General features: G+C 41.1%; 1 protein-coding gene across 5 annotated transcripts; it reads right to left on the bottom strand.

The window, feature by feature from the left end:
* Nucleotides 1–1,651: 1,651 nt before the first annotated feature.
* LOC128628796 (NLR family CARD domain-containing protein 3) lies at nt 1,652–24,641 on the bottom strand. 5 transcript variants are annotated; one of them, XR_008397497.1, is made up of 9 exons: nt 24,537–24,641; nt 24,256–24,377; nt 23,681–23,797; nt 23,216–23,270; nt 22,774–22,978; nt 20,725–22,489; nt 18,610–18,783; nt 2,493–2,986; nt 1,652–2,350 (listed from the first exon to the last, which is right to left on the bottom strand). XR_008397497.1 is itself a non-coding variant. In XM_053684488.1 (9 exons), exons 2-9 carry the CDS (start codon nt 24,306–24,308, stop codon nt 17,620–17,622), a joined length of 2,640 nt encoding a protein of 879 aa, XP_053540463.1. In that variant the 5' UTR covers nt 24,309–24,377; nt 24,537–24,641; the 3' UTR covers nt 16,758–17,619. The 5 variants fall into 5 exon arrangements, 3 of the variants coding, with proteins under 3 accessions (XP_053540463.1, XP_053540465.1, XP_053540464.1); XR_008397498.1 differs by lacking the exon at nt 18,610–18,783 and adding an exon at nt 5,321–5,386; XM_053684488.1 differs by lacking the exons at nt 1,652–2,350; nt 2,493–2,986 and adding exons at nt 16,758–17,713; nt 17,847–18,023.
* Between the last annotated feature and the right edge of the window lie 1,224 nt (nt 24,642–25,865).

The following is a 25,865-nucleotide window of genomic DNA, read 5'->3' as shown; positions in this document are numbered from 1 at the left end:
CTCTCTCTAATCACTGGCCTTCTCTTTTCACATTTCCATTTTCACTATCTGTGTTACAGTCGATGTACACACTGTGTTTGAACCTAAATGTCATGCATCAACCAAAACTGCGCCTCCAGAATGACGGCTGAGCTTAAGATTGGCAAAATATGTCGCAGCAGTTGCATTCGTCAAATAAACTATGAGCAATTAAGTAGTGCCAATGAGATAATTACAGCAATGCGTAATGTCCAATAAGCTCAAAAAGAGTCGGACTCCTCGCACACTTTATTCTACTTGGCCAATCAAACACAATTATGAACTGGGATTCTGATAGTTGTGCGCCTTTAACTCGCTGTGTAGAAAAATGAGGTCAGCTATATAGACAACAATGTTCATTACGTATTTAATTACTTCGATTGAGGTCATTATTAGAAGTAGTAGTAGTAATAGTAAAATACCTACAACCTACCTTCTGTTTTAGGCGTCGTGTGTTGTGCTGGATGGAACATGACTGCCCTCGTGTGGCCAAACTCGGGAACGGCAATTTCCCAAAAATTGCAGTATTCTCTTATTAAGCTTTTAATAGCGGTGTTTAGAAGTCTATATTTGTATTATTTGGCAAATAGTGGGGTAAGAAGTAATAGATGCTATGGACATTCATGTTTCTCTCACCACTGGGGCAGAGGTGGCTTAGAGGTTAAGGCTCTGGTTTACTGATCAGAAGGTCAGGTCACCATATCATGACCCTGTGCTCTGACCCCAGCTTCCTGACATGTTGGGGTATGTGAAGAAAACAATTTCACTGTGCTCTACTGCATATGTGACCAATAAAGACTCATTATGCAGACTTATACATGACATTTTTAATTCTAAATCAGCTGCAAAACGATGGGTTCCTTTGTAACCTCAGGACTTTTACGTCTCAATTTTGAAATGATTTTGGTTGGTCAAATGTTAACCCCATCCCCCACTCCCATCCATTTAATAGTTATAGTTGAAATGAAGCGATCTGGCAGCCCGATATTCAGGTCTCGCCCTCAGCACTTACTGTAGAACAGCGGTGCTACAGAGACGCAGACCACATGCCAACTCTCTCTCTCTCTCTCTCTCTCTCTCTCTCTCTCTCTCTCTCTCTCTCTCTCTCTCTCTCTCTCTCTCTCTCTCTCTCTCTCTCTCTCTCTCTCTCTCTCTCTCTCTCTCTCTCTCTCTCTCTCTCTCTCTCTCTCTCTCTCTCTCTCTCTCTCTCTCTAGTTTATAACTTATAACCTTGGTACCCAAAGTTTCCCCCTTTTTAATGTAACTTAGTTCCATTTAATTTTGTGCCAGATCAACAAAAAACCTCCAGTATGTTTATCCCTGAAAAGAAAATGAAATGAAACAGAACACACACACGCTGCTTGTATAATAGAAAACAGTTGACCTGTATTAAATGACTCAATGTTTTTAAGTCTGTTTTTACATCTGTTACGCTTCCGCCGGTGGATGGCGCTGCGGCGTCGAAGCACAAAGACTGCTGCAGAGCGCGCGTGCACGAGACTCTGACATATGGACACGCGCGGCTCGTTTGTTTTGATTTACTTCCTGTCCAGGTATTGGCTTATGTTCGAGGGTGTGTCTTTATTTCTCCAGGTGTCTATGCTTTAGTTTAATTATGTTGGTTATTTAAACCCCTCGTGTGGCTGCGCACTTCGCGCAGTATTATAGTTTGTAACGTTAGTAGTGTTTAAGGAGTATAGCTTTAGCACTGTGTTAGAATGCGTGTAGCATGCTAGCGGTCTCAGTTCCATGTTCTGTTTTCGAGTAATGCCTAGACTGTAGTTCCATGGTTGATCCAGCTAGTCCTGTTCAGCATAGACCGCGTTTCTTGTGTTTTGTTAGTTTGTTTATCAATAAAGACGGCGCTCCTGTCCAGTGAAGTGATTATTTGGTGATAATAATAATACATTTTATTATTATTATTATTGCAACATAGTACATGCGGTCATGCACATTAGGGTTAGTGTGCTACATGGGATACACAGTGGTCATTACTAAAGCCATTAATGTACTTTTTGAGTTCTAAATGAATAGTTCGATTCATATCTTGCAGAAACTTAATTTATCTAATTCTAAAGCATCATTGTTATATTTTTTTTCTGTCAAACAGTGAGATGGCAATATTTTGATGGGTGTGGAAGGCCTCACTGGGACATTTTGTATTAGTGCAGTTTTTGGGTAATGAGCCAGCAGCTGCCAGGGGACTGTCTGTGTTGGCCCACATAAAGTGAAGGAAGCGCTCGACGTGTCTCCTCTCCTGCTTGCCGTTGGCCGCGGCTTTGGGGACATCTCTGAGACTTGTCAGCCAAGCCGTGTACACTTAACATTGGCTCTGGAAAAGAGAAAAAAAAGGGGGGGGGGGGATCAGTGAAAGAAAAACAAATTTCATCCTGGGACGTCCACCCCGGGCGACCACCTGGAGTCCGCCGCCCACACACAATAAAAATAGGCCTAGAGATAGTTTAGGTACTCACCCACAGAGCCACTACTCTTTCCGGGCTACTAGCGCTTGCAGCCGCTCAAATTCTGCGGAGAGTTTTGCTACTTTTCGATCAGTTCAGAACATTTGCAACTTTTAGATTTGTTCGTCTCACCGAAAGCTTGCAGTTGTTGCAGCTTTATTTTGGCGCTGAGCAGTAGCTTCCTGACCGTGTCCCCGGCGAGCTGGTGAAGGTGGAACAGGTGGCAGTCTAGCCGGCGGAAACCTTTCTTGCCACATGCAGACACCGGGCAGTCCAGAGCACCCGCATATCACCCGCTCGCTCGCTGCCGCCAGGTGAAGCCAGCGTTCCTCTGGACCCTGCTGATGAATCTGGGCGAGATGAGCCTGCACGTTGGTGTAGAAACGCCGACAAACTGGACACACTCTTCTCTGTGACATCTCGCTGCTCAGCACCGCTAGAGCGGGTGACTTTATAGGCAGCCAGTCAGGAGGGCGGTCCCATTAGCAGACCTAGTAGGAACCATCCTGCAGCAAAAAAACGGCATGCTCTGCCTATTAGGGACGTTTAAACGCTTAAAAATGTGCCCTTAATAGCTACTATGGTGGAATAAATTACATACTTAAAAATTACAATGTTTCAGCTGTGTTCTCTTGCTATTTAAGGACGTTCCGATACTTTCGCATGCTTACAAATGTGCTCTGAACAACTGCCACGGTGGAATAAATAACATGTTAAAATAGTACAGAATGTTTCAGCTGTGTGCACTTGCTATTAGGGACGTGCCGATGCTTCCGCACACTACCAAGTGTGCTCCAAAAAATTGCCACGTTGTCATAAACAGGGTTCCATTCTTTCCTCACACAGTTCTTTGACTATCTGCACAGGCAAGTTACCAGACATCGCATGCTTCGAACAGCCAGTGTGCAGGGAGTCAGTGTTTTTAATTCAGCACTTGAGCACCACTGGGCTGTTCATTTCAGGCTCTCCGTCACATTTTATGTGAATGTGGCCATGACATTCCTCACAGTTGCCTCTGATTTCTATGAATTTCTCTGCGGCTGATGGATAGACCTTGGCTCTTTTAAAGACAAATGTGCAGGGACCTGGCTCAAAATGAGTGTCATCATTACTGCCACTTGTTTCATGATCACTTTCATAAATAAACCCTAAAGCAGTCCAGATGTTGTCTGTTCAATTTAACAAAAGTATATAGAGCCTTTGCAGTGATCTTGTTTTCTAGCTGCTCACTAAGCTCTGTCCAGATGCTCTGATTAGGAGTAGCTATGTTGACATTTTGGACTATGGCCTCTTTTGATGAAGGGAGGACTGTGAAAATGGAATCCCTGTCCACTGCTGGTTTCTTGGGCATCTGGCATAAGCAAAACATAATTACCCACTGAAATAATCCTGATGCAAAAAATGTCATGTACAGTATAAACATGTTTTCATGTATGACTGTATTTGCCAAAATACAAGGAAAATATAATCTAGTAATAATGTATAAGGATATTATATCTTATATTAGGACCAATATGGTAATGTGGACCCTTAGATGCACAATGTATTAAAAAAACTAACATGGGTACCATGTGCAGCGGTAATTAGCATTTCATAGCTACATTAGCCATATTAGTATTAGCAGTGAGATTTCTGTTCAATAAACATTGACAATCTTAGCTCTCTTGAATGTTTTACCATTATGATTGAAGTTAACTAATATTATTGTAACTGACAGTGTTAAAACATTGTACTTACACTGGCCAGAATTTTGATTTAGTAACTATATCGACTTTCCCTATACTAACACTAATTTCCACTAGAGCATCGAGAACAGAAGTGTCCCTGACACCTAGTGGTGGGAGTGAAGTGTAACATGATTCTCCTTGTAAATAAATGAAAAGTTCAATATTGAGAGACCAGTGAATGAAGTAAAGAGAATTGTTTATTGAACAAATGATGATATGATTTGTCTTGAAAAAGTCTTCAGCACTTTGACTCAAAGTGTGCTCACACCAAGGAGATTTGTGCCTATAAGTCAATGTCTAATATTTTAAAAACAAAAGCAGCACAAACGATTGAGAATATTTGTGGTGAATTAGGAGCATGTGGGGAGTCTGAGAGACCTCAGAATGACCTATGAATATTCTTTTAAATATCTTCAAAATCGAAGCAGCACAAACGAAAATTTTTATGGCACAAACGGAGCACAAACGATTGAGACAATTTTGCCGACATTTTGCATTGGGTGAGGGTGGCAACTTCATGCAGGTCCAAACCCAAGTTATCAGAATAAGTTTTACTGGCCAAGTATGCTGGAGTATACAAGGAATTTGTTGCTGGTTTATACCGATCCTACAGTGCACACTTACACACACAGTTCTGGATGTAAACAAGACACCCAGTAATACAAAAGAGACCAATGACAGATACCACAGGACAGTTTACAGTGAAAACAATCTTAAAAACCACTCACAAAGAACAGTTAAGAGTAAAGTGATATTACTTTAAATGACTAAAAGCTTGTATGAGCCCTGATGAGCCTCATAAATAAGAGTTTGAGACTCTTTAGCTTTTATTCACAGGAACTGTAAGAGAATTGTTTCCCATTGTCATAAAGAGTCAATTTAAGGCAAGCTGAGGAATCCATCCTGTCATATCCATGTTTAAAACGCAATAATGGAGATTGTTTAACGTGTAAGAAGTACAAACGCTACACTGAAAGAGCGAACTAGAGGAATAATAATTACTACTACTACTACTACTAATAATAATAATAATAATGCACCTGTAGTAAATCTATGCTAATCAGAATTGTGATGTGTTTTATTCATACAACCAACAGAAGTACCTCAATTTACCTGAAAGGAGCTGTCTCGCTCGGTTTGAATGACGCACCTGCGCACTCAACCACGCCCACCAGATGACTAAACCGTAGAAATGAATGGAATAGGGATATAAACAAATAGATCAATAAAGAAGATTGCACTTTGCATTCCATATTTTCTCCATCACAGTGATTGCAAATGTTATATTATATTTAGAGCTGCAACAACTAATCGATAATAATCGATTCTGAAAATCGTTGGAAACGAATCTCATTTTCGATTAGTTGGTCTGCACGGTGCGTTTACTCATTACATTACTTCTGTACTGAAAACACGCTTCGGAGAGTAAATATTAAAGTAGTGTCCTAAATGAAGTACTGTACACTTACACTATGCACTTACACTGCGCACTACTCTCCCGTCTAGTGCAATAAAGTCTAAAACCATCTAAGCCTAATCCGTTTGCAAAAGAAATCTGTGATCTTCAAAATACCTTCATTTTTATATATCCTAAATACTGAAAACATTTGTTAAGTTGCTAGACATGACTGAATGCATTGCTGTCCAACTAAAATGAAGACAATATTATTTGTATATTGTAATATAGTACATAGAATAACACTTCCATGTAGAGACACTTAAAGACTTGTATTATATTTGAAAAGAGACATGGTCAATCGTATAACTGTACACAAGCAGTTTGTGCTTGGTTCCCGATAATCACCGCTTGCGGTGATTTTTGTGATATTTGTATGTTGTCTTTCTTATAAGGTATCCTTGAGTGTTATGAAAGGCGGCGACAAATAAAATGTATTATTGCATAGTTCTCCCATCTGACCATGCAGAGTCCATCGGTGGTGTTGTCCCAGGAATAGCAGCTGGCTGTGTGTAGTGCCGTGTCACTCTTCTGCATTATAGCCCAACTACCAATGTACTTAATACTTAATGCTTTTCCATGTCTGTTTTTTTTAAATGAGAGTACGCGCTGTGATACTCTCTGTCCACTGGTTCAGTTTGTTCCGACTTTAGTCCAACCCTGACACTTTCACATTCATCAGGCACTTACGTAAAGAGACGTTTTAGGCTGAGCTGGTGCTTTGGGAAATAGTATACTGGCCTGTGTGCTGTTTCTGTGAGCAAGGGGTCTCATTATTTGGAATGCTATTGTGCAGCTGTGCCTTTCCCATTTTGACTCCTGTCCTGGAGTCAGGATCACACTGCTGGTACTGGCAGTGTCCGGCTCTTTTAAGAACTCACTTACACATGATGTGTCACTCACTGTAGGCCAATCAGCTACCCATTACCATTCTGTTTCTTTCCAGCAAAAAGGGCTTTTTAATGCATTAAAACTTGTGTTGTGTTTCACTAAAAGAAAATGCTGCATCCATGGAATTGTCATTGCCATATCATGGCACATAGGATTAAAACAAATGCTTCATTTCTCCATATGTTGCTTGTAGCATTTTAAGACGTATTAAGGCACAAGTGAGGTGTAAGAGGCTGTGCTACACCTCGCACAGTCAGCAGAAGACAGCAGCAGTGCACAGCAAGAGTTGCTGTGTGGGAGAACTCAGTTACCCAGAACACTCCAGGCTGATTAACTGGGATTGCCTGCACTTGCCAGGCCGGATGCTTAAACCCAGACTTTGAGGCCACTCTTTGTCATACCTTTGTAGAGGGGAGAAAAATTGCCTGATGTGGGAACTACTGGGGAAGGGAAGTTGGGTCAGAGCCACTCAAATGGCTCAATGCCAGGTGCCCCCTCAGGAAATTCTTTGAGGAGGGGGCTCACAACCTAGGTAAAATCATCTCCCACCCTCCCTGCTCCACTTTGGTTGCTCTGCTTCCTTACTCAGCTGAAGTCATTACTCCACTGCGTGGTTGCACTGAGGACATCCCCTACTCCTCTGCTCTGCAGAAGATACCATTACAGCTCATGGCCTCACCACTCTGTCTCTCTGCTCTGCCTCCAATGTCACTACACCACCGTGTAAGGCCTGACATGCAGTGTATTCTACGTTACACCCATACGGTTCCTCATTATCTCAATATCATTAAAAAATGGACTGTTCTGTCTCAGATGAGTGATGAACTTGATTTTGAAGCTGTGTTTCCTGATGTTGGTGTTGCACTTCCACCAAAAAGTGTTAGTGAACCTAGTAATCATGTCTACATTTGAATATGATCATGAGGCACATGGCACTCACTTCACTTATTCTACAGGGTTCAGCAGGGATTTGGTTCAACCTACTAAAGAGTGGAGAAGCGGACACCAGAACTTTGCATGCTGCATGCCCAGTTTTTGTAGGCAGTACGAGGGGTAAGTTTCCAGTAAGCACCTCTGCAGAAAATGCTTGGCGTATTTGGTTATTTTTATTAATGTACTCAATTTTACTGAAAATTGGAAACAAAATCAGTGCTCACTGATATCCAAGCAACTTCATAAATCTTTTGTAAATATTTCTTTTAGTCTTTGATTTAGTTGCCAATAAGTGGCTCTGCTGTCGGGGACAAGATTTCAGGAGAAGGTGCACTCTGTCCAGGTCCGACTGAGACTGAAAATTGAAACTCTACCTAAAGCAAGCTGAAAAGATTTTCAGAACTAAGATATTTGGCGTAGACCAAAGGGGCTGATTAGATTTGTACTATTTTTTTGTAATGTGTATATGAAGAATAAAATACAGAATTGATATGAAAGATAAATATATTAGTTTACTATTTTACAATATTGTGTAATCTCTAGATAAAGGTGATTACTGCACTTCCCTGTTTATTGTTTTATCAAAAGGCTTGACACAGTGGATCATGAAATATTGCTGCATAGATTAAATAATGTTGGTCTATTAAATCATTTGTTTAGACCGCTGGTTTTTGCTTGTTGTTTCCGTAGCAAGATAGATTTTACGGGATGTATTTTATGTATGCATCCATCGACGGTGGCGCTCGGCTTTACGTGACGTACGGGTTTTTCGCGGCGCCGACGTCGGATCTGATCACCACTTGCTTGTGACTTCAATCCGACTAAAATTGAAAAGAGTGGCCGGACGCAACACCGTTCGGTCATTTGCCTCCGAGAAATTGAAGGACCGCGTGAACGCCGAGCACTTCCACATTGAACTCGCTAATCGATTCCAGATTCTTGACAACTCGGCCAGCATCGAAGAACAATGGGCACAGATCAAGGATGCTGCCATAGAGACGGCAGAGAGAACGATTGGTCGACGGCGTGGAACGCAGCGAGAACGGTGGATTTAGGACCGGACATGGTCGTTGCTCGATGAAAGACGGGTCAAGAAACATCAGCGCGATCAAGCAAAGACCGAAGAGGAGCGAAATGAAGCAACGCAGGCGTACCGAGAACTCGACCGCAGGGTCAAGAGGAGTTGCCGAGCAGACAAGAAGGACTGGCTGGACCGGAAGGGCACTGAAGCACAACTGGCTGCGGACCAGGGTGACAGCAGGACTCTTTTTCGTGTGGTCAGAGATCTCACTCGGGCCCGAAGCGGTTCCACTGGGCCGATAAGGGATACAACCGGCAGGATGCTAGTTAGCAAAGAAGAGCAGGACGCGCGTTGGGTGGAACATTTCAAAGACACCCTAAACCAGCCGGCTCCCGTAGCCACGCACGACTTTACAGTCTTTCCTCCTTCCTGTGAGCTGGAAGTGGACATGAGCGACATCATGGATGCTGAGGTCGCTGCAGCGATTCGTCATCTGAAAAACAACAAAGCACCTGGTCTTGACCAAATCTCAGCAGAAATGCTGAAAGTGGGTGGTGATGAAGTTGTACGGGTGCTCACTACGCTGCTCAATGACTGCTGGCACATGGAACGTGTCCCAAATGACTGGAGACAGGGTGTCATCGTCAAATTACCTAAGAAAGGTAATCTTGCAGACTGTAACAATTGGAGAGGCATCACCCTTCTGTCTGTTCCAGGCAAGGTATTTTGTCTCGTCCTCCTCAAACGGATACTGCGAGCAGTTGATCAGGCTCTACGGGACGAACAGGCCGGGTTTAGAAGCGGTCGGTCGTGCACTGAACAAATCTTTGCTCTTCGAAACATCATTGAACAAAGCTCCGAATATCAGAAACCGCTCTTGGTCAACTTTATAGACTTTAAGAAGGCGTTTGACAGCGTCCACCGGAAATCGCTTTGGAACATCGCACGGCTATATGGCATTCCACAGCGGTTTATCGCCATTTTCCAGAACTTATATCAGGATTCTAGCTGTTGCATCCGGACGGACACAGGTCATACTGCCTTTTTCACCATCGAGACTGGAGTCAGACAGGGCTGCATTCTTTCACCATTCTTTTTCCTCATGATGATGGACTTCGTCATGCGACGAGCACTAACACAGCCAGCGTCTGGAATTCCGTGGACAGGCCAGGGACGCCTGACCGACCTGGAATTCGCCGACGATATTGTGCTATTGGCGCAGAATGGGAAAGTCTTACAGGAGATGACCACTAGCCTGGAGCACGAAGCAGCCAAAGTTGGGTTACGGATCAGCACTGACAAGACCAACGTCATGGCCGTCGGCCGGATGACACCGGTGCGGATCACGGTGAGCAACCAGCTGATCGAAGAAGTCAAACAGTTCACCTACCTTGGCAGCATTGTGGCTGCGGATGGTGGGACTAACGTGGATGTCAATCGCAGAATCGGCAGAGCATTTGCAGTCTTCCAACAGCTACAACCGATTTGGGCTAGGCGAACTATCCACACCAACAGCAAACTTCGCCTGTTTAATAGCATCATCATCCCAACCGCCATCTATGCATCTGAAACTTGGAAGAGCTCGAGGGCAGTCATCCACAAGCTGAATGTGTTTCAACAACGATGCCTGAGAAGAATACTCGGTGTATCATACCGTGATCGTATTTCAAATGAAGAAATTCTAAGAAGAACAAACTCCCGCAGCCTGGCAGAAATGGTCGTAGAGCGAAGAATGCGCTTTGCAGGACACATTCTACGGATGTCTGACCACCGCCGCGCTGCGCTGGACGCCGCCACGGGGGAAGAGAAGAGTAGGGCGGCCGCGGAATACTTGGCGACGAACATTCATGGAAGATCTACGAGCGCTCGATGTCAAGTGGGAAGATGTGGAAATCGACGCTTCCGACCGAGCCCGCTGGCGAATGCTTGTTGCCCGATGCGCCCCGCTGCGCGGACGGAACTAACTACTACTAACTACTATTAAATCATTTAAAAATAATTGAAGTAATCTCAGAGAGGCTATTCGGGTTAAATAAAGGTTAAATAAATAAAGAGAGAAATAAAATGGCTCTTTCCACAGGTAATGGCTAATTCCCTGCTTTTCTTGTAATACTTGATTTAATCTCCCATCCCTTCAGTTCTCTCATCTTCGTGTAATGTACTTCTCTAATCAAATATCATTTGTTGGAATACCCCCTCTCATAAAGGGGTCTTCTACTCTCATGTTTAGTTAATCTGTCAAAGAGTTCTAGTCTGTTGTCTGCAAAAATACAACAAAATACAACAAAGATTCATTCTTCTCCCTTCCTGAATTCCTTTCTTAATATCCATCTGGTGAATGAAAAAACTAAATCCTTTAGTCTAGGACTATTTGTGATGTACATTAATCTAACATGTTAATATCCCGTCTGTGCTAACGAGTGATAATCCCAATAATACAGAACTAAAATAGAGTAAATGAGGTTGAGATCTAGACATGTATTTACAGTTCTCTAGTCTCTTTTATCCCACTAATTTTTATTCAAAACATTCTATTGAATTTGTTTTTACTGTGTACAACAATAGTGTTTAGTTTAAAGGGTAGACGTGCATGCACCCCTTTGTCCCTTATTACCTTACAACTGTACCACACTCAAAATATCACTCAGACCCTTCATACATGACATTTAAACTGTTCACTTTCTGTAAATATCTCTAATCAGGAGTAATGCGCATGTGTATTTAACTAGTCTAACAAAATTTATCATCTATGAGCTTGGTTTCAATTTAATACAAATTTGTTTCCTTCGCTGAGCGCCATTTGTGAAAGGCGTAAAAAAGTTCCATTATAAATGTATCCATTTCATTTAAACTGTATTTGATCCTATTAAGTTGGTGTTAAGTCTACTCATGTCACGAACTACATTTCCCATCCTGCACTGCGGGCCACAAACATCTCTGCCATGCACTGCAAATCCCAGATCACACACCTGCATTAAATTCACAGCACAATCACAGCCACAGTATAAAGACTTTCAATTCACTCACAGATTGTGCAGTATACGCTCCATTCCTCGTGTTTGTGACCATTGCACTGTCTTATTTAAATATTGAGACTTGTGTTTCGTATAAATTGTATTACATGTCCATAGCACACCATATATAATATATATTTGTATATTCACACATTACTTTATTCTACTCAACAGTCTACGGTTCAGTAAAGAAACAAGTCACTCAAACTACACTGCTGCAAAGAGACTGTAACTGAACTAAACTAATAAACATGTCACTGCAGTGAGACCCACATCAGCACAACAGGTCACATCAACAGCAAAAGAAACCACCACGTAACATGCAACACTGTCCGATCCAGACACATGTAATCCATGCAAATCCTAATTCAACATTAACTATTCATCTTATTCTAATGTGAAGGACTCAACACATCTGGAATAGACAGAAAACATGTTACAAAAAGTTTGAAAATAAGTGTAGACTAATATTACCATCAAATCTTACTAATTATTCATCACTGGACATAGGCACTGTTTAAAGAGGAATATACAGCAAATTATTCATCACAGTGCAACACAAATACCTCACGCCAAAAGAACTCACACTTACACTGCTCAACTTAGAAAAACAGCAGTTACATTATTATTATTGTTGTTTATTTATTTATTTATCGCTTTGAGTTCATTGCAATCGGGACGCGAGTGACCAGTTGGCATGGCAACATCAGGGCACGTAAAGCTTTATAGACACATACAATGTCACGACTTCCCCTTTAAGCAGCGTGCTGAAGAGCATGTGAATGAGGTGAGCGAGCACCTGCTTTTTCGTTGTTGACATTCGTGACATTTGGACACGTGCATTTGTTATGTCTCCTCCCTGTTCCGTCATTGGCCGTTGTGTCACGTGTGTCCGAATTGCTCTCAGCCGTCAGCCATTACGAAGCTGATTATGTATGTGTATATACCGCGCGCCTCCCAGCACACGGCGCGGAATATTAGAGTAGTTTGAATGAGTTATAGTCACTTAGTTTAGAGTCCTTACGATATATAATCATAGTCTTAGTTCATGTCTAGGTTCAATAGTTTAGTTCAGGCTGGTTTCTCTGCCCCCAGTCCCGCGCTATAGTTCATGTTTCTTGTTTTGTTTCTCGACCCTGTATTTCCATGACCGCGACCTTGATTCCTGCCTCGTCCCTTTATGCCTGTTTGCCGATCGCCTGAACTTTGCATGTTACTGGATTACGTTTGTGGATCACGTTTTGGATTTGTCTGCCTGTCTCTCTCTTAAATAAACCTGTTCTACTGCGATCGCAACGATATGTGACATACAGGAATTAAAGATACACAAATTTAGTGATGGGTTATTCCAGCTCTTTTCAGTGAGTCAGTTCATTCGGCTCAGCAATAAACTCCCAAACGACTCTTCATTCAGTACGACTAATGGCTTTTATAATTCAGCTAAATTTAGCAATATTTGGACCCATGATTAGTATGTGTGCACATATCACTTAACTTGTTTAGTGTAGGCTAATTATACTAACCTTTAATTGTACATCATTTTGGATTGTTTCGCATAAAACCTTAAATAATATAAAAACAGACATTATTACCCATGTGTATTAAGTGTTTTATTTAGCTTGATCTATCCAAATCTCAAACCATTCCAAACAGATCACACTCACTGCACTGCTGGACTACAGGTCTAATACGGCTGTGAAGGTTGTCAGTACGCTCTAAAAACAAATGTCCAGGCTCAACAAAACATTAACGAAACAGTTTGCAAAACATCAATCATTTTGAGTTATGACAACTTTAAATTCATTTCAACCAACGAACTGCACCGAGTTAGAGAAATTACCTTTTCCTCTACGATCAAATGTATTTTCAATTAAAACTTATTTAATAATTTGTATAATAAACAAGTTTTTAACCCCTTTCGCCCCGACACTAGCGTTCATTCCGCCGGCGGAATGGAAAACTACTTATCGGACATTTCCAATTAGTATAGATAAATGAATTATTGTATCACCGCAGTTCTGGTATAAGATTAGTCAGGACACTGGTGGCTTTCTGTGTGTGCAGTTTCATGACTGTGTGCTTAACTGCTAGTGTGCAGGGGAATGGGAAAGGGTGGAGTTTGAGCTCCCTGCTGGGCAAACAATTCACACCTCTCCATGAAAACATTGAGACAGAGATAAATCGGAGAGCAGGACTAAAGCTTTTTTGACAGTAAAACACCGTATACAACTGCCACAATAAAATTATCACATTTAAACCAAAGATCGGTCTTGTGTAAACGTTTACTACCTTACATTTCCTACATAGACGAAAATCCAGTTCACTCGCGGTTTTATAAATCACGCACATTTCCATCGGTATAAAGTCCATCAGCTTTATTGAAGAAAACAAACGCAAAGTTCCATATTTAGTCACAAATGTCCTCTTCAAAATGCATTAAGTGTTTTGATATCCCACTCCTCTGGAATTTAGTAATTAGCCATAAACGGAACTGAGACACATTCTTAAAAAAAAAAAAAAGCTAACTGCTTTGGCTATGTTGAACAACCCGCCTCCTAAATTATAATTGGGCAGTCTAACTTGATTGACACCCACTTGGACCAATTGTAAATGCTTCTAGCTTTCAAACAAGCCCAAACTTGACATGATTGACCACTCAGAGGCTGAGAAAATCAAACGGAGATGTTTTGTGCCTTTAAAAGAATAATAATAATAATAATAATAATAATAATAATAATAATAATAATAATTGTTTGCTATTTCTAGAAGTCTGCAACTTTTAAAGGCTTTTTATGTGTCATTTTTATAAGCTTTGTGCCATTTGGAGAGGTTTGGTGCCATGGTCCTGCCATGACCATTCCATGTGTTGACTCTTTCCCGTCATTTAACACTAATCAGTATTAAAAATATTAACATGGATATCTGAGTCTGATAATAAAATTAACTTATACTTACAGTCAAATTGTGTAGTGTTTAGGACATTTAACACCCTTCCGTCCAAAAGAAACCAAAAGGGGGTGCAAACTTTTACACTCCACTGTATTTGGTTGAAATTGCACTAATAGAACAACTGAACAGCAACGTTTCCATACAGGTTTTAGTGAAATGTTTAAGAATAGCAACTTGAAATGGATGATGTTTCATTAGCGTGGCCTGTGCCCAAATCCTGCACGACTGCGTATCTAGGTACACTACACACGGTCTGAACGAATGGAGTCTCTACCGCACCTAGTGCACTAGAGATAGAGGTTCCATACAAGGTGATTTGGGACGGAGCCAGTGCACAGAAACCGTTTCCCTGCGAGAGGCGCAGGTGGAGCTGGAGCTGTGTGACTGATTTGTGCACCTGTGACTACAGAACTACCTCAAGTCTCCACACAGAGAGCTGTTCAAGAGAAAAACACTCCTAAAGAACAAATCACTGCGCCAGCGAGACATCAACCCTTTAACTAGACGTTCATCCCAATTCCACACAAATACCGCGGAACTATTTAGAGCTGAGAGACAGTTCAAAAAGCACTGAAAATAAAGTGTTAGTAACGAGGCCGCGTTGCTGGTCCATAAAAAATAATGCTATCTATATAACTCTATTTATAAATGTTTATATATATTTATCTTATTTAGTTAGTTTACATTTATATTATATATAAGTACTTATGCATTATTTTTTAATGGATTCACAAAAAGCACCGAATTAAACTACAGTCCTAAATTAATAATATATATATATATATATATATATATATATATATATATATATATATATATATATATATATATATATATATATATATAATGTATGTGTGTGTGTGTGTGTGTGTGTATGTGTGTATTGGGTTCTTTTCTGTTTTGGACAAACATTTGTGTAAAGTTTTAGTCTGAATTTATATTTGTAACACTCAGTTTGTGGATTTTATTTTAAATAAACAAAAAAAAGCACTGAAAGTTTGGCCCGCCCCCATCAGATTAATCGAAAAAATAATCGATCGATTAATTGATTGTGAAAATAATCGTTAGTTGCAGCTCTAATAATAAGCTGCATCATGAAATTGATTTTTTAACAAAAGAAATCTTGATTATTTTAAAAAATAGAGTTGTCTTTGAGAAGAATGGAGTGAATTATAGTGTGAATCATAAAAATTCTATTTCATTTCTATTTGTTTACAGAAAGACTTCAGCAATAAAAGCAGCATTTTGCTGTAGTTGTTAAGGGGCCGTTTACACCACAACGTTTTAAAATAAAAACCGAAAACTTCTGATGCGGTTTGGCTGTTCGTTTCCATGACGACGGCGTTTCGGGGCCTGAAAACTTTGGAAAACGGGTTTCAAAGGGCAAGTTTTTGAAAACGATGCCGTTATCATCTCCGGTAAATCATGTAAATTATTATCCAGAAAAACCACAGCTCCTCCGTTTACTTGTATTTGTTTACAGCGCGGTCTTTCCCTCATCAATATGGCGGACATGTTGACGTGAATGCTTACGTGCGCATGCGCGTAGTATTTCTTTACAAAGTGACCTTGCCAACTACACACACATACACATTTTGTCCTTTTTGTGTTTATTTCTTGAGAAATAGAAGAGAGAAGCTCGAATGTGCAGTGAATGTCCAATATAAACCCAACTTGACCTCAGTTTAGCAGTTTATACATTAAAACATTACAGGAATTTAAAGTTATTTTAGCTGCTAAATGACTTAGCCACTTTTACACTCAGTGTTGTTTATTTTAGTTGCTATAAGCAGGGAGCAAACAATGGATTTTAGGATAAAGTAAGGTTATACTTAAATAGTGCCGCTAAAACAGAATAACAAATCTCTCCCCATGAGTTAAATAGTGCACTACATAGGGTGTAGACCTTCATTGTTTCATCCCTAATGTAGTGCACTTAAACCGGAAATGACATCAATTTGGGATTCGGCCGCACAGCTTCCGTTTAACTTACCTCGGGTTTAAAAACAGAACGGAGTTTTAATTCCTCAAACACAGACAAAATAACCAGCTTTTATGTTTAAACTGGATCAAATCTAACTGCAAAACTGTCAGAAATAATTTAATCTGGAGATGATTAGTTCGGTGTAATAACTCATCTGCTCAGGAGATACCCGCTGCAGCTTTTTCTTCTTCTGTGATTTCTACTGGTCGGAGACGCAGCTGTTAGGCGCGTTACCGCCACCGCGTGGACTGGAGGATATAGTTTCAGGTTGGAGGAAGTCTATCCTAACAAACTTACACCAATAATTTCCACTCATGGTTTTATTAGATCCTATTTATTATTCCAGTGGAGTTTATGACTTCTTCATGAATGCCAGCAGTGAGTCGTTCACTGTGTCTTACCCAGATATACTGAGTGAACTACTGAGTCACCACAACCTCAATTTCTAAATGTTTAACAGCACCAAAGCTTTCAATTCTGGTGACTTTGGGAGTAATTATTTATTTATATGATCATATAATGTAACAAACATTAACATAAGCATGTGCTGCACAACATTTCATTAGTTTAATTTTACATTTTAATTTACTGTAAAGCGCTTTGCTAAATTTTGCTACGTAAACTTTTTTAGGTATTAAAACTGGTTACTGTTTGATTGATGACAAACTCCATATTTTTATACCTTGGAGCTCTGGTTACCATGGTAATTTATAAACAATTACTAACAACATTAACTTCATCAATGCAAGTTTACATTTTATTTGATACTTGACCATTGTTACGTCCTCAGTTGTATTTCTGTTTGTACTATGTTCCATTCGTGTGTCTATGTCGGGGGAGGGATGGGTGTCTTGTCTCCTCCTCTTTTAAGCCCAGTCCACTGCGACGCGTCATGTTCCTGCTGGCCATTGGACGATCACATCTCGTACACGCCTGCTCCCGCCTTTGGGATGAGTTGTCTGTACATTTCCGGACGTGTACTTAAGCCTCGTCAGTCTCCATCCCCGGGGCAGATCGGTGCCGTTGCTTTGTACAGCAGATATTTGGTTACGTGTGTTGATTTCTCCTGTGTACGACCTTCTGCCTGTTCTTGACTTTGTTTCTGCTCTGCCCCTTTAAGTTTAATGATTCAGCTCCCAAACTGCTGGAAATGTGGGACGGGTTCTAACTCTTCACCAAGACTGCTTGAACCTGGAGAAGAGGTTTTGAGGTGAGACTCCCGTCATACGCCGTCCTGGGGAGTTTATTATCCTCAATGCTGTAAGACAGAGAAGAACATCAGTGTAAACACACAACATCAGCATAAACACACACACACACACACACACACACACACACACATTATTCAGTATGATACAGTAGAGTAAAGAGACAGTAAGTCAGTAACTCACTGTAGTGTCTCCAGGTTACAGTGTGGATCCTTCAGTAGATCAGAGAGCAGCTTCACTCCTGATTCTCCTGGATTATTACCGTTCAGATTCAGTTCTCTCAGATGTGATGAGGAGTTTGACCTCAGAGCAGAAGCCAGAGCAGCACAACCTTCATCTGTAATCCTGCAGTTCCACATCCTGCAAGAAAGAAAACCTTCTCACACTCAACACACTCAGTTTTAGCTCTGAAAACATCAACTACACAAAATCTTTATATACACAACATTTACTCTCATCTCACACACAACAATGACAATATCACATCACTACAATTACAATCACCACAGAGGAAAACTGTGTGTGTGTGTGTGTGTGTACCTCAGTATCTCCAGTGTACAGTGTGTGTGTGTGAGTGTGTGTGTGTGTGTGTCTCTGTGTGTGTACCTCAGTATCTCCAGTGTACAGTGTGTGTGTGTGTGTGTGTGTACCTCAGTATCTCCAGTGTACAGTGTGTGTGTGTGAGTGTGTGTGTGAGAGAGTATGTGTGTTTGTGTGAGTGTATCTCAGTATCTCCAGTGTACAGTGTGTGTGTGTGTGTGTGTGTACCTCAATATCTCCAGTGTACAGTGTGTGTGTGTGTGTGTGTGTGTACCTCAGTATCTCCAGTGTACAGTGTGTGTGTGTGTGTGTGTGTGTGTGTGTGTGTGTGTGTGTGTGTGTGTGTGTGTAGCTCAGTATCTCCAGTGTACAGTGTGTGTGTGTGTGTGTGAGTGTGTGTGTGTACCTCAGTATCTCCAGTGTACAGTGTGGATTCTCCAGTCCAGCAGAGAGCAGCTTCACTCCTGAATCCTGCAGGTTATTGTCACTCAGGTTCAGTTCTCTCAGTCTGGAGGAGTTTGATCTGAGAACTGAGGACAGAACTCTACAGCTTTCCTCTGTGAGATTACACCCCCACAGCCTGGAAGAGAAATGATGAAATATCAGAACACTGACCTCAAACACACACACAGCCATAACACACTTACTCTTTACCATGTAACAGAAATGTGAGTGTGTTTCTCTCACACACACAAATCAGAGGACAGGACACCACATCAGCATTATTATTATTATTATTATTATTATTATTATTATTGAAATGAAAACAGAAGGGTTTTTGTTTGAATAATGGAAACCATTTTAAGGGAAGCACATGTAAAAAAAAAAAAAAAAAAGTCTCTGTGTGTGAAAGTCTGTGTGTGTGTGTGTGTGTGTGTGTGTGTGTGTGTGTGTGTGTGTGTGTGTGTGTGTGTGTGTGAGTGTGTGTGAGTGTGTGTGAGTGTGTGGAGTAAGTTAACGAGTTAATTTGCTAACTGGAAATCCGTCTCACACAGTGCATGCATTATGTATTTGTTTCTTTGTTTGTTTGTTTGTTTATGGTAAATATTCACACATTTTTTGTTAGGGATTAAAATTATAAACAGGACGTATCCTTTGATCTGCACAGAGGGATTATTATGATGGTTTTGCTAACTGGAAATCCGTCCTCGAGGACAATCCTCTTTCATCCTGTAAACTAATCCCACACCAGATCCAATCTAAAGAGAAAGTCTGATCAGTCCAAACCAAACAAGGTCGGTGTGAAAGTGAAAAGCACAGAAGAGTTTTAATCAAGTTTTATTGTAAGTGTGTAGTGAGCTAGAAGACGTCTATGTGTTACTGAACATCAGGTGTTTTTCTGCATCTCTGTATGTCCTGTGTAAACGGAGTTAGAAGAACCGTGTGTTTTGTCTAAAGCAGCTTTACTCTGGCAATAAATGAGCAATTAGACATTCACCAGAACTGTGTTTCCAATCAAAGCCCTTTAAGCTTCAACACCAGTGTCACAATAACAGATCAGACTTCCAGGATGAAGTGTACCAGGCTGGGACTAAAGCCAGAAGGTCATTAAGGTATAAGGGGGAAATCTGGGACGGGGTAAAAATCCTGTCCTGATGAAACCTTTCAGAAAATTCAACGCAAGGCTCATACGCTGCAAAAAATGACCTTGTCCCAATAAAACCTTTAAGAAAATCCAACTCACAACGCATGCACCACAAATGTAAGGTATCATATAGATATGAATAATTCATGAAGGCGATGGAGATTGGTTTGTTTTTAGAAAGAAGAGGTTAATGCCCCGTCTAGGGATAATTTTACTGCTTCAGAAAAGTATATAAAGACGTGTGTGTGTGTGTGTGTTTAATTCAGACTTTCTGCAGACTGTCTCACTTTGTTGTTTCAATAAAGTTTGATGATCTTTGGCATCTACAAACCCTCTGTCTCTGAAGTGTTTAACTTAGGTTGGAAAGATTGTTTTCCACGACACTCTCACGTGTCCCTCAGTGCAGATTGGGCGGTGTGATACGCTGATACACATCATAGGACCAGAAAATAGAATTATCAGTCATGTCTATTGATAGATATTTTCCTATATCCTCTATATCACCAGTGTCACATGCTGTATTCATATTGTTCCCATGGTGACAGTGTTCTGTTTCTCTTCTCGTTTGTGAAGTTCTGTTCAATGTCACTTTCAAATGAAAGGAGAAAAGAAAAAGTGCCTTTCACTGGTGTTTAGATCACAAAATGATCAGAAAGCAGTGATGAAGACATGCAGTTATTCTGTAGAGATCATTTCTTCATCAGTTTTAGAGAAAAGGTAATAAATGGTGATAGAAGGTTTTGTCCACATGGTCCCGCCCTCAGTGCAGACGTAACGTGTTGGTGTAAAAAGTGAAACTCTTCTGGAACAGTACCAGAGGTTTGTTTAAAGATGATTAGAGTAATTATTAACCAGCATTAATCCAAACAGTGCAGTTCAGTGTTACATTAAAATAATAAACCATGCAGTGATACATTTATAAATAAAAATACTCACTCAGCTCTTCTGGAGGCTTTGACCACTGGCAGCAGCTTCAGAAGACATTCGTCTGATGGGTCATATTTACTCAAATTAAACTCATCCAGCTCCTGATCTGAGTTCAGTAACACAAACACCAGAGCTGACCACTGAGCAGGAGAGAGTCTGGTTCCACTGAGACGACTGTGACCTTCTCTGTTCAGGTAAGACTGTACTTCCTGCACTAGAGAATGATCATTCAGTTCATTCAGACAGTGGAACAGATTGATGGATTTCTCTGGAGATGGATTCTCCCTGATCTTCTCCTTGATGTACTTGACTGTTTCCTGTTTGCTGTGAGAGCTGCTTCCTGTCTGGGGCATTAAGTCTCGTAAGAGAGTCTGATTGGACTCCAGTGAGAGACCCAGAAGGAAGCGGAGGAACAGGTCCAGGTGTCCGTTCTCACTCTGTAAGGCCTTGTCCACTGCACTCCTGAGGAGATCAGACATGTCTGACTTGTTGAGAAGATCAGACAGATCAGTGGTTGGTTGTTCTGTTACATTTCTGCTGATGAAGGAGAGAAATGCATATAAAGCAGCCAGAAACTCCTGAACACTCAGATGTACAAAGCTGAACACCTTCCCCAGGTGAAGCCCAAACTCCTCTCTGAAGATTTGGGTACACACTCCTGAGTACACTGACACTTCTCTCACATCAATGCCACACTCTCTCAGGTCTTCCTCATAGAAGATCAGGTTTCCTTTCTCCAGCTGTTGGAAAGCCAGTTTTCCCAGTGCCAGGATACTCTCTCTGGTCTGCTGAGGATCAGGGTCACATTTCTGATGGTACTTTTGGTCCTTGTGTTTGATCTGAAAGATCAGGAAGTGTGTGAACATTTGAGTCAGAGTCTTGGGGATCTCTCCACTCTCTGCTTCACCCAACATTCTCTCTAGAACAGTGGCTGAGATCCAGCAGAAGACTGGGATGTGGCACATGATGTAGAGGCTTCTTGAAGACTTCATGTGTGAGATGATTTTATTGGCCAGGCTCTGATCTCTGATCCTCTTCCTGAAGTACTCCTCTTTCTGAGGATCACTGAACCCTCGTACCTCTGTTACCTGGTCTACACACTCAGGAGGGATCTGATTGGCTGCTCCTGGTCGAGAGGTGATCCAGAGGAGAGCAGAGGGAAACAGATTCCCCTTGATGAGGTTCGTCAGCAGCACATCCACTGAGGCTGACTCTGTCACATCACACAGTCTCTCATTCTTCTGGAACTTTAGAGGAAGTCGACACTCATCCAGACCATCAAAGATCAACACCACTTTGTAGGAGTCTACTAATTGTAGTTTTCTTATTTCAGGGAAAAAGTGATGAAGAAGATCCATCAGACTGAGATGTTCCTGCTTCATCAGATTCAGCTCTCTAAAGGGAAGTGGAAACATGAAGGTGACGTCCTGATTTGCTTTTCCTTCAGTCCAGTCCAGAATGACCTTCTGCACAGAGACTGTTTTTCCAATTCCAGCAACTCCTTTAGTCAGCACACTTCTGATGGACTTGTCTTTAAAGAGATCATTACATTTGATGGGTTTCTCCTGTGTTGCTGGTCTCCTGGACGCTGTCTCAATCTGTCTCACCTCATGTTCATTATTGACGTCTCCACTCCAACCCTCTGTGATGTAGAGCTCTGTGTAGATCTCATTCAGAAGTGCTGAGCTTCCATGCTGTGAGATTCCTTCATTAATTCTTTTAAACTTCTCTCTCAGGCTGGATTTCAGCTTTGTCTGATACACAGAGGCGAGTTCTAATAAACACAGTAATAAGATGTTTTAATGTAAAATCACTGAACACAGGATTAAATGTAAAATTCAAATGCTGCTGTTCATTCCTGATTCATGTAGTAAATATTCCTGAAGGAACAGGACCATTGTACAGAGTCACCACAAGCTGGACCACGAACAGAACAGAAAAGCAGCAGATGTACATGATACTAAACTCGAACTTCAAACTAAAAGTGTTCCTATCTAAAACTATTTCCTCTCTCTGAAGTGAACCTGACGGAATAAAGCCATGACTCAGAGCTCTTACTGTTGTGCAGTGTGTGAGCGAGATCTGTGTGGTTCATGTTCTTCAGGACGTGCAGTGTGATCTTCAGCGCTCCCTCTCTGACACTGTGCAGATCCTCCTCATCCTGCACCTCCCTCTCAGTGCATGCTGGGTAATCTGGACTCAGGAGCTTCCTAAACCTCTTCAGCTCATTCTTTATCAGAGTGATGACTTTGTGTTCCAGCTCCTGGTTAGAAACACACAGGAACACATCTCAATATTATAATGTTACACACTGAGAGATGCTTTTATTTTATGAAAAGAAGAAAAGTCTCTTTCTATTCCCACAGTTACAGCTGAAATTCTGCCTGATTACCCATAATGCTGCTGCACATCAATAAATCAGTAAATTGTCATGATCTTAAATAAAAAAAAACCTTCAACCTGCTCACACACAAGTTACACACATTAAAAAGACACACACCTTGAATATGGAGTCCAGCTGATTTCTGCTGAGGTTTGATTTCTTCTGTTGTGGTCTGTGAAGAAATAAAACACATGATGTGATATAGACTATATGTATTCATAGCTACACAACACACACTAATACATACAGAGACAGATATTTAACACTATCCTCTTAACACAATACACTGATTTCAGGATTTCTCACTGACACTAACATGTTTATGAATAAAATAGTGATCTAGTCATTAATGTCCCAGGTGTAAATGTTGTTGTGTAGCACCACAGACCCTCCAGCTCAGGGACTGCAGGCTGAACTGAACTCTTAAAGCAGTTTTCCTCACTGCCAGTCCGAGAGCTGCAGCACTGCACAGTTTAGTGTTTTACTGCTTCAACACCTGATAAAGATCATGAAGGGCTTCAGAATGAGACCAGTGAGTTTGATCAGGTGGAACACTGCTGTAAAACACCTCACTGTACTGACCGCACATCAGGAGAACTGGCTCCGTCTCTGAAGTTAACTGGATGATGCATTGACCGGTCACTCTTCATGGACACACAGCTGGGTTCTGGTGAGTCTGATCTCTTTCCCTCCATCATTCTAGAATTAAACAGAAATATCAGCAATAATTAATACTCTGCTGTCTCAGCACTGTTACACAATGTGTTCATCATTAAACACCAATAATTCCATCTTTTTAATTCAGCTCCAGTCTGCACACTTATTCAAACAGGAGACACGCCTCATACCTCAGGAATTACACTGATGTCAGGAGTCCCAATCACAGATAACTGACTCAGCTGGGTCTTAAAGCCTGTAGAGTTCACTGACTCAAAGCTACGCTGCTCTTCTCCTCCACATTACACAGTCCTTTTTACTCTTCTCTCAGTGAATGATTTCTCTACACTGTTCTTAGATCAGATCAGTGATATATTCACTGCTATTAAACACCTTAAACCAAAGTCTAGTTCCTCTGTACACTAGTGAGTGTTTAGAGATACAGATCTGTTCCATGAGACGGTGTGTGTTTATTGCTGGTGAATGGAAAAGTAACTCACCTCTCGTCTCTCTTTAAGTCCTGTTCTCCAGACACACTCATGTTGGAGGTCATGTCTCCTTCTCCAGATTACAGCAGGACACACGTTTACTTCACTCCAACATCGGTGTGTTAAATCAAACCCTGTATCAGCACAGAGTTCACTTACAGGAAATAGTCTCTGTATCAAGTCATAAAACAACCTGTGTACATTCAAACTTCAGTACAAACCCACAAAACTCTTCTGCATCTAGTGTACATTCAGTGTGTTTATATATTATAGCTTTAGATGTAGACACTCACTGTGTTTTTACTCCTGAAATGCTGTATTTTCCCCTCAACACAAAATGGAGACTGACTTTCACTTTCACTTCCTAACTGTTTATTCTGCGAGGGGGAGGGGCAGTGAGGTAGGATATGGTTTGTTTTCAGACAGCTTTCTGATCCATCGAGCAAAGGCCTGTAAATACTGAAAGTATAAGCCTGAAAACGCTGCAAATACAGAGAACAGAATTAAAAGTCTGGTAAAATCTACATCACACACATTATCATTTCATCACCTTCATTTATTATCTCGTGACTTCATTCAGCTGTGCACGAACAACTGTCAGAGCTCTATACAAATATATAAACTAAAATAAAATAACAGGAGCTAGAAACACTCAGCAGATCATTAGATAAAGAAGCAGAACTCATACGCTGAGTAAGTTTACTTAAATATCTGCAGAAATGTATTTTTCTGGTTTTCCCTTAATGAGAGCGAGTATCCTGATATTAGTGAGGATTGGTATGTAAGTAGTTTTTGTGTGAATAATGAACGTTACTCAGAATAAAAGTGATGATGGAGAGTAAGTTAAACACATTGGTCAGACGAGTAACTAACCCAGTGTTTCCCAATCGAGGTTCTGTCTGATGAGAGCAGGGGTGCGTGTAAAAATCCTTCAAACATTTTCTAAAATGATCAAATGTGTAGAAAACATTTAATATAGATGAGAAATATCTGATGTCTGAAATAATAACACAGACACAGAAATAATAAGACAGATACACACACACACACACACACACAATAATAATAATAATAATAATAATAATAATAATAAACTAGACCAGTACATTTCCTGAAGAAAATGTGTGCTGCTTGACATGGCAAAATTCAGATCAGGCGCCAATACTTTCGATAGCCGAAAGCGTAGCGTGCCAATACTTTTGACAGCCAGAAGAGTGGGGTGCCAATAATTTTGACAGCTGACGGCGTAGGGTGCCAATTCTTTTGAGAGCTGGAGTCACAGGGTGCCAATACTTCTGAGAGCTGGCCGTGTAGTGCAGCTATACTTTTTAGAGCTGGCCGTGTAGGGCGGAAATACTATGGAGAGCCAGCCATGCGGGGTGCCAGTACTTTTGAGAGTCGGCCAGATTGGGCGCCAATACTTTTTAGAGCCGGGCGTGTATGGAGGCAATCCTTTTAGAGCTGGTGGTGTAGAGCGCCAATTCTTTCGCAACTCAATGCAAGTCTATGGGAAATTTTCCGACTTTGCGCTTCCGTACCGGGAATGCCGACATTCCGATCACTTCCGTAATGCACAGCACACCTCTCCTCAATAAGCCGATCGATTTGACACCTCAACCGTC

This window comes from Ictalurus punctatus, chromosome 12 (assembly GCF_001660625.3).
Source record: "Ictalurus punctatus breed USDA103 chromosome 12, Coco_2.0, whole genome shotgun sequence".
Lineage (NCBI taxonomy): Eukaryota > Metazoa > Chordata > Actinopteri > Siluriformes > Ictaluridae > Ictalurus > Ictalurus punctatus.
Note: the sequence above shows the minus strand (reverse complement) of the source record. Positions and strands in the feature narration are given on the sequence as shown.